The sequence below is a fragment of the Mya arenaria genome, chromosome 4 (genome assembly GCF_026914265.1).
Source record: "Mya arenaria isolate MELC-2E11 chromosome 4, ASM2691426v1".
NCBI lineage: Eukaryota > Metazoa > Mollusca > Bivalvia > Myida > Myidae > Mya > Mya arenaria.
The window spans coordinates 31,937,265-31,947,374 of record NC_069125.1 but is presented as its reverse complement, the minus strand read 5'-3'; the positions used below and the strand labels follow the sequence as shown (position 1 = coordinate 31,947,374).

The window sequence follows — 10,110 nt, the reverse complement described above, 5'->3', positions numbered from 1 at the left end:
TAAAAATATATACTGGTAGCGATACTGGTGGCGCATATGGACATCCATAGCAGAACAGTATAGATAGGAAACCATAACAGATGTATTGATAGTGTACCATAACACCTGTATTATTAGTATACCATAACACCTGTATTGATAGGATACCAAAACATCTGTATTGATAGTGTACCGTAACACCTGTATTGATAGTATGCCATAACACCTGTATTGATAGTTGAACAATAACACCTGTATTGATAGTGTACCATAAACCTGCATAGATAGTGTACCATAACAACTGTATTGATAGTATACCACAACACCTGCATTGATAGTATACCATAACACCTGTATTGATAGTATACCATATCACCTGTATTGATAGTATACCATAACACCTGTATTGATAGTGTACAGCATCGCATCTGTATTGATAGTGAACCATAACACCTGCATATATAGTGTACAATAACACCTGTATTGATAGTATACCATATCACCTGTATTGATAGTATACCATAACACCTGTATTGATAGTGTACAACATAGCATCTGTATTGATAGTGTACCATAACACCTGCATAGATAGTGTACAATAACACCTGTATTGATAGTATACCATATCACCTGTATTGATAGTGTACCATAACACCTGTATTGATTGTGTACCATAACACCTGCATATATATAGTGTACAATAACACCTGTATTGATAGTGTACCATAACACCTGCATTGATAGTTTACCATTACAGCTGAATTGATAGTGTACCACAAGACCTGTATTGATAGTGTACCATAACACCTGCATAGAATGTGTACCATTACAGCTGAATTGATAGTGTACCACAATACCTATATTGATAGTATACCATAACACCTGTATTGATATTATACCATAACACCTGAATTGATAGTGTACCATAACACCTGTATTGATTGTGTACCATAACACCTGCACAGATAGTGTACCATAACAACTGCATTGAGAGTGTACCATAACACCTGTATTGATTGTGTACCATAACACCTGCATAGATAGTGTACCATAACACCTGTATTGATAGTGTACCATAACACCTGCATAGAATGTGTACCATTACAGCTGAATTGATAGTGTACCAACAATACCTATATTGATAGTGTACCATAACACCTGTATTGATATTATACCATAACACCTGAATTGATAGTGTACCATAACAACTGTATTGATTGTGTACCATAACACCTGCATATAAAGTGTACCATAACACCTGCATTGATAGTGTACCATAACACCTGTATTGATTGTGTACCATAACACCTGCATAGATAGTGTACCATAACACCTGTATTGATAGTGTACCATATCACCTGTATTGATAGTGTACCATAACACCTGTATTGATAGTGTACCACAACACCTGTATTGATAGTGTACCATAACACCTGCATAGATAGTGTACCATAACACCTGTATTGATGGTGTACCACAACACCTGTATTGATAGTGTACCATAACACCTGCACATATAGTGTACCATAACACCTGTATTGATAGTGTACCACAACACCTGTATTGATAGTGTACCATAACACCTGCATATATAGTGTACCATAAAACCTGTATTGATAGTGTACCATAACACCTGTATTGATAGTGTACCATAACACCTGTATTGATAGTGTACCATAACACCTGTATTGATAGTGTACCATAACACCTGCATATATAGTGTACCATAACACCTGTATTGATAGTATACCATAACACCTGTATTGATAGTGTACCATAACACCTGTATTGATAGTGTACCATAACACCTGTATTGATAGTGTACCATAACACCTGTATTGATAGTGTACCATAACACCTGTATTATTATTAGTGTACCATAACACCTGTATTGATAGTTTACCAGAACACCTGTATTGATAGTTTACCACAACACCTGTATTGTTAGTGTACCATAACACCTGTATTGATAGTGTACCACAACACCTGTATTGATAGTTTACCACAACACCTGTATTGATAGTGTACCACAATACCTGTATTGATAGTGTACCATAACACCTGTATTGATAGTGTACCATAAGACCTGTATTGATAGTGTACCAAACACCTGTATTGATAGTGTAACATAACACCCCCATAGATAGTATACCGTAACACCTGTATTGATAGTGTACCATAACACCCACATAGATAGTATACCGTAACACCTGTATTGATAGTGTACCATAACACCCACATAGATAGTATACCATAGCACCTGTATTGATAGTGTACCATAACACCCACATAGATAGTATACCGTAACACCTGTATTGATAGTGTACCATAACACCCACATAGATAGTATACCGTAACACCTGTATTGATAGTGTACCATAACACCTGTATTGACAGTACACCATGACATGAGGTCCTGTTACAAATCAATGCCTCAGTGGTCCAGCAGTAAAGATCTCATCCAGCAAATAAAGAAGTCGATCCCTGCTACTGATCTGAACTGTTTTGTTTGAACTTTTTTTATTATTTTTAGCCTTTTAGCATTTTTTATTTCTTACTTTCATGCTTATCAAGGTATTTCTTTTCGTTTTCTTTAACTAATTTTAATTCCTACAATACCACAGCCACTGCGCCTTTACGATATTCAACATGGACACACAGTAAAATCATGTGTTTATTGTGGATCCACAATCATTAGTATACATGTATAATGCAAAAACTTACAACAACAGTGCCCTGTCAAAACTGGAAAATAAAATTACAATAATCAAAAACATTGAAATATTTTAGGAAAACATATCTAAAACTATATGTACATGTAAAAAACTGACAAACATACAAGGAAACAACAATTAAACGAGTTGTTAAGTCAATAATTTTCTATGAACACAAAATGATTGTTTTTATGTGATGTAAAACCAAATAAGTTCACAAATAATAACAAAACTTTCAGTCTGGAGTAATTATCTGTTTTCTGCACCATCGTTATTACTGTCAATTTCTTGAGACTGATTTCCCCCACCATCCGCAGCTGAAGATATTGTTCCATTCTGCACATACTCTGTATATTTATCACTCTTCCCATAAACAACACCGGCTGGATATTTCTGGGCATTTTTCTGTATTTTCTGCCACACAGCAGAAGGAAGGTCAATGTGACATTTCTCCGATAGTCGTACCAGATAAAGGAACACGTCCGCTAGCTCCTGTCCCACATGATCACGCTCTTTAATACCAAAATCTGAAATCAATTTACTGTGCATTAAGTGAAACTAAAATGAAAATAAACAAATTATTTAGTTTATCATCAGTATGTGTATACCATAAATGCTACGTCGGAAGGCAATACTTTGTTTCAAATAAAGACTTAGAAAAAAGATAACTCTAACTTTTTATTTTCTTCATCATTTTAAATGAAACAAAGGGCAGTGTATACCGCTTAAAGAACCCTGCCTTCAACTTGATGCTGGAGTTTGATTTGGTGTTTACCTTCCTCCAACACTTCGACAAACCTGTTTCCTAAATAATGTTTTGACAGTGCTCCATTAGATGGCGATTTTGTGTAAAGGTTTGTTGAAGTATTTTTGGAAACTAAACTCTCAATCAAACTCTGGAACAAGACTGAAAAAGGCATAGACTGCTTTATGTTACATTGAAATGGTGACGAAACAGTCATCTTTGTAAAAAGTCTTCATTCTAGTTTAATTTTTTTTTATATAAATGTTATTGCATAGAATTTAACAGCAAGGACTGTACTGATTGAATTCATGTACTTATACTAGAATTTTGAGTTATTGGATGTGTTTTGCCTGTTTTGGAGACCCATCAAAGTCAAACCAATCATAAAACAAATTTTAATGTAAAAGGAGCCAAGATTTGTAGTTAACTGAGAAACTGAGGTGATTCACCCCACCCACAATCAAATGTGACTAAGAAACCATGCCAATTTATGCCAACAAGCACTGTCACTAAGTTTAATCATGATTAGATAATAAATACTTCAGGTATTGTCTGGCAATTTTTAAATGTAAATGGAGAATAACTTTGAGATGGACCTTGTTCAAGAAATAATGCCAACAAACACTGTCATCAAGTTTCACCATGATTTGATAATTAATTTTTCAGTTATTGCCTTTACAAGACATTCATTTTTTTAAAACTTGCAACTCAAGATTTACTGAATGAATGGCACAACAAAATTTAACTGAAAATTATGCCACCAAGTTTCATCATGATTGGATAATAAATACTACATTTATTGTCCACACAAGGTATTGCTGAGGCCCCGACCCCACCACTGACGCCTAAATGTTGCCTTTTCAAACATTTAATCCTACAATATTGTTTTAAAAATATTTAAGGTAAAGAAGAGAATACATAACTTATTTAGTAGAATTGGCGTAAACTCATAACAAGCCTTGACAAGTATTTTTCTTTATTTTTGGTAAATGTTTAATAAATTTTGTATATAATTACCCTGACTAAGACATTCTTTTTATTTCATAAAATTAGTTTGCTGACTTATAGCACTAAATGCATAAAACATCACAATGTAACACAACACTCTTAATTTAAGATGTCACTAGCTTTGTATAAAAAAAATACTATTTTACTGTTATTTCATGATACTGACGTCAAATACATATACGTAAGTCTATGTAATTTACCTGGAAGTCCTTCTTTAACCTCTCCTTTCCATTGGCTGAAATGTAAGTAAACAAAACAATGTCACATAATAAAATAGTAAAAACGTTAATAATACTCAGTTAGCTGCATAATTAAAGCACTTACCTAGAGATGTATATTATATAACTGTATAAAAATGTTGTTCTGATACTAATCTTTTATGAATATGATAACAACAAATTACTATTATATCTCAATTATACATTATAGTGAAACATGTATAATCATACATATACATGTATGCTTAAGAAATTCGTAACAACTACCGGTAAGGTAACAAACCATTTTTATTTGTAAGCAACGTTACAAATTACCGGGTAGGTAAAAAAAAAGTTCAAAACTTAGAGTCATAAGCTTTAAAATTGAATTTGAAATTCTGACAAAAAATAAATCACGCACAATATTTCAGCAAGTTCTCCAACTTCGCCAACAAGGGCCATGAGCAGGTTACGAGGTGTGTGATACTGGTCCCAATTTCGCTCCTGTGCAAACTCCTGCTGTTTCTGGCGACTGCAATTTGTCAAAAATATTTAAAGGAACATATGATGATTATCTTTAAATACAGTACTTATGAAATCTTTCCAGTGAAAGTGTTTTTTGACCAAAAATATTAGGTTTACTAAAATTACCAGCAAAGGCACAAAATCAGGCACGGATATGTTGAGTTTCAAAAAGCATCAGTCTAAGACATGATTGGAGCCGTATCTAAGAAGCGTACCAGATGGACTATCTTTCTCACTAATAAAAAAAAATATCAGGTTTTAATTTTACTTCCAGAAAATTTGTATCGAAAAGCTTCACATGATTAAAATGCATTGCATCTAAGACTTTGTTTATTTTATGCACCAGTCAATTGTAACCATGCCCCCTCCCAGGTCCGGGAATAGCGGGGACTTTCGGTCAAGTCAACCCCGGGTAAAATCCCCGCCCTGCGGAAATGAACTGATGGTCAAATCCCCGCCAAATGCCCCCGGCCCTAGGGAGCCTAGGTAACGCCCATTCCCCGCTATATTTTGCGCAAAGCCCAAACCACCGCATTCACCCAGCACTGCGGGGCCACCTGAAAGGTAAAATGCTGCCCATTTACCCGGCTATCCCCCCGGACTTGGGGGGGGGGGGGCTGGGGGCGTTGTTACAATTGACTGGTGCTTTACGTAGTCAGAAAATATCATAAAAAATCGAAATGTGCGTAGAATACTGGGCTTACCACAACCAAGTTTTAAATCTGCAATTAAGAAATAGATTAGACATTCCTTTGTTGAAACAAGGTATATTGTAAATGCCACAAGTTTAGTAAGGCCACACCAAATTGATAACTTGTTCATCGGATTTTTTCCAAAAAATAATGGGGCGTGCGAGCGAAATAATAATAAAAATATTTGTTTTGCATTCACCAAAAAAGAGGAGCGAGAGAAGAGCAAACAAATATATATAGTCATTTAACTCACTTTTGCTCCCATTTTATTCACTTATTAACTAAACAATGATATTGTAAACAGTACAAGGATAACATCCAGTGAAAGAATGATAACACTAAAAGATAATTTTATACAAATATTAGTTTTGAGATCAAACAAATGCTATTTGATATCAAGCAAATGTATTTCTTTAAAATATTTAATATATGAGAGAACTCAAAACCAGTTTTCCAGTTTTTTAAAACCTTTTTGAATTTTTTGTCTTTCAAAATACCCTATGCATGGCTAAGTTTAAGCCTGGACACAAGCGCCAATGGTCACAGCCCAATGGCATATCCAAATCTATTAACTAGGTTTTCCACTTTTCCTTAGGAAAACTTGGTTAAAAATAATTCTCTAAATACATTGTCATATCTGATGCCATGGAAATGACTAGACAAGGCGACTTGAAAAATAACTCACAAAATAAATATAGACATTTGTAATCAAATATAAACTAAAGCTATCACTCTTGCAATGACTACACGATTGGCATAGTAGCCATCTGAGTTCTGGAAGAGAATTTACAAAAATCCTACACCGTATTGTCAACCATTTCAGCATCAAATATGTCACAGAAAATTCCAGCCAGCGCCAGATTGATTTTAGGCTTTCTCAGAATTTAACGCCTATCTTTTTTAAACTTGCAGATTTTTCTCATTTTTTTTTAGATATCTTGTTCAAATTTAGACAAGTAATAGAAAAACAAAAGACACTTTTACTTCTTTTGTACTGCAAAATACTGATTGTGTCAATATTCTTATATAGCAAAAAAATATTTCAAGAAAATACAAGAATATGCAATATTTTTTCATAGACAAAAACCAACCAGCATAAATATTTAACACTTGAATGATTTCCATATATAGTTTAAATATACAAATGAACATCTAAAAAATCTACAAACATTTATTTGCAACACAAAGTGTGATTAATAACTTTTTCCAATCACACAGTCTGACATCATTTTTTTTATCCTTTCTGACTAATATTCACAAAATATACACAATCCGGCTTCTTTGATGTGTTTTTGTGAATGGTAAAACTCATGGGATTGCATAAAGCACATAGGAATATCAGTCAGGTTAATTTTTAGCGTCATCCTACTGTCCACAAACATTGACTCATCGGCGACCAAGGCCTTCAACACGAGCACGCCCTCGTTGCCTCATGGGGACAGGAATTTCATGATCCGCTGCATCGGAGGAATCTGAAATTTTAATAAGCAATATTATACATAAATGTTCATTGTAGTAATGTAGTATAATTTAGTATGCATTACTGAAACAGTTTGATGATAACACAAGAAAAGTGGTGCTCGTTTCTTGGCCAAACTTTATTTTTCTATTACTGTACATGCATTGAATATGAATTAAATAAACACTATACTCTGATCTGTAGCAAAATAAGAAGAAACATGCATAAATCATTAAATGTATATTTTTGAAGGCAACAAATAATAATAATACAAAAAAATACATCATATTTGCTAGCCACAATAATGCGTGTATAGGGAATGTTTTCTAACATTTGGATATTTATTGTGTTCCCTGTCGCCAACACAAAAATTGTCAAAGACTCTGAAGCGGCTGTTTATATGGCCTACATATTTGCTAACAACAAAGAAGTTAAAATACACACCTGAAGTTTTTACCTGGTTTTCAAGGTAACGGTCATCCGAATTCCCGTCAAACATGTCGAAACCAAATTCAAACTTTGGATAATGACTGTCATTCACGATGAAATTCAGCACTTCTTGCCTAGTATATATACGTTTACTTTAAGTGGAAGCCAAATTAAAACAAACACATTTGTCCAAAATTTAACCAAACTTTAAATGGTGGTAGAATTGTCATTTGTTCAGGTAATTTTCAAGAATCAGGAAGTGAAATAAATGTTTTCATGTTGCCAATTTAGTCTCATTCATCTAGATGCTTGTATCTGGGTCTATATCATTTATTGACTCTAATTAGAGTGGTTGCATGATTGAGTCTAGCCAGTGCTTTGATAATTGTTTTGAGTATAGCCAGTGCTTTGATAATTGTTAAGATCTAAAAACACAGTTATAAGGGAAAAGGCTACATTCTACTAAACAAATTAGCGCTCATAAAAAAAAACACTATTTTTTTTAGATGGTGCGGGCGCAAGTGATAAAAAAATAAAAAATTTTTTTTTGCTTTTCTAAAGAAATGGTGCGGGAAATCTGATGAACAACTTATTAATTTGGTGTAGCCTAATATTATACCTATTCTTGTTTAGAATTACTACCATCTTTTAAAAACATGAATGATTATCATAATACCCTTAAATTATGAAATAAATTATTATTGGTAACAGGTATTCCTTTAATGAGATAAGTCTAGCCATATGAAAATTAATGGTGTTTGGCAAATAGTAATGTTTTATTAATGTATAACCCATAAGGTCATTATATCTAATGAAAATGGGATTGTCTTATAATATAATGGTTTAATCTGTTCCTTGTGGACCCTGGAATTGATGAGTTCAGCGAAAATTTCATCCTGTTCGATATCTTCTAACTGGCAAATTTCAGACATTTAACAATGCTGTTTTTTTCTGACTGTTTGTGAATTATGAAACGCTTAGATATTAGATAGTTGATCTGATGCAACAGAATATTGCATAATCCTTTTATCTGAAATTGAAACTGAAAAAAAAAATCAGACAGACCGACCCTATTTTTTTCGCCATGTAACTGGAAACACAGGTATTATTTTTTTTGGAAGTTGCTTGTACAGTGCAAACTCACTAAACCGGAACTCCACAAAACCGGAATCCTCGGAATACCAGACTTTTTTCAGAGTCCCGGCTTTTCCCTTCTATTTCCAATGTAAAAAAATCCCTACAAAACCAGAACCCAGGAATTCCGGATACCGGAAAAAAAATCGAGAAAATTGGTAAGTTGTCAACGTAATTTTACCTCACAAAAACGGACATATATTTGTTCCAACATGTCAAAATGATTTTGTGTACTAGGAATTCGCGAATCGCATGTCACTTTGTTTTGACAGCCGGTGCGTCATTAAATATTGCACCTGTGATGTTGTGTTAACTCAATAATCGATAATGATGATTGTGCTGTGGATTGACTGCTGCATGATAATCAAAGATTTCTATGATTGAATCAAATTAGAGCGGTGGTTAATTAAACTATCAAACATACTTAACAAGCATTAAATTACAGTTTGTTTGTTACTCAAATCAAGAAATTTGATTGGTGATGAAGTGGTCATTTTCGTGAGTTGTTTTATTTTAAGACTTGGAAAAAAAGATGATTATAAAAACGCAGAAATGTTTAATTATGTTTATCACTTTATCACTTTTGCATGTGCTTTAATCATATCTCAACCTCCATCTAAACGTCGAAGAATTGAACTGTTCTTAGAGAACCAAATGAATCTCATTAGAGATCTGAGATTCTGAGAAAATCCCTCAGTTAATATTTTGAGTAACCTTACTCAGTACATCAAATCCTCACTAAACCGGAATCCTCACTAAACCGGAAATTTTGCCCAGTCCAGACCTTGTCTGGTTTAGTGAGTTTCTACTGAATATTGTAGTAAATCTGAAAAATGCCATGTCTCTTCCTTTACACTGTTGTTAAAGACATGTTTTATGAACTTGGCTTCATGAACAGCTGCATTGGATTGTATTTTCTGGAATTAACAGTTTTCACAACAACAACAGAAAAAAACATCACCACTCACAGATGTGCGAAATGTCTAGTTTCGAATAAAGATGAGTACGAAACGCAAACAATTTCCTTAACAGTTAACCAGGGACATATATTAATGTTTATGTAAACAACCCTTACATTTCTTCCAAACTTGGTTTTTCGCTAAACTTGAAGTTGTTGTCAGCCATGATGAGAGCTTTTATTTAAAGAAAACAGTACCTAGTTTTCAACAAAATCTGACACATGGGCGCAGCCATTGATTTGACTGGTCTCCAATTATAATAAATTCTA

At 33.7% G+C, this 10,110-nt stretch overlaps 1 protein-coding gene across 1 annotated transcript; it reads right to left on the bottom strand.

Moving 5' to 3' along the window:
• Positions 1-2,654: 2,654 nt before the first annotated feature.
• On the bottom strand, positions 2,655-10,104 carry LOC128232016 (dCTP pyrophosphatase 1-like). The gene is made up of 4 exons (XM_052945352.1): positions 9,958-10,104; positions 5,065-5,175; positions 4,647-4,681; positions 2,655-3,220 (listed from the first exon to the last, which is right to left on the bottom strand). The coding sequence occupies exons 1-4, from the start codon at positions 10,005-10,007 to the stop codon at positions 2,943-2,945; spliced, it is 474 nt and encodes a 157-aa protein (XP_052801312.1). The 5' UTR covers positions 10,008-10,104; the 3' UTR covers positions 2,655-2,942.
• Positions 10,105-10,110: the final 6 nt, after the last annotated feature.

Bases quoted from the DNA above. Each gene is read 5' to 3' on its own strand.
- LOC128232016 (XM_052945352.1), bottom strand. From the start codon at position 10,007: ATGGCTGACAACAACTTCAAGTTTAGCGAAAAACCAAGTTTGGAAGAA. The intron at 5,176-9,957 runs GTAAGGGTTGTT...GACAAATTGCAG, and splicing joins AAACCAAGTTTGGAAGAAAT to TCGCCAGAAACAGCAGGAGT. The intron at 4,682-5,064 runs GTGCGTGATTTA...CTTACATTTCAG, and splicing joins GGAGAACTTGCTGAAATATT to CCAATGGAAAGGAGAGGTTA.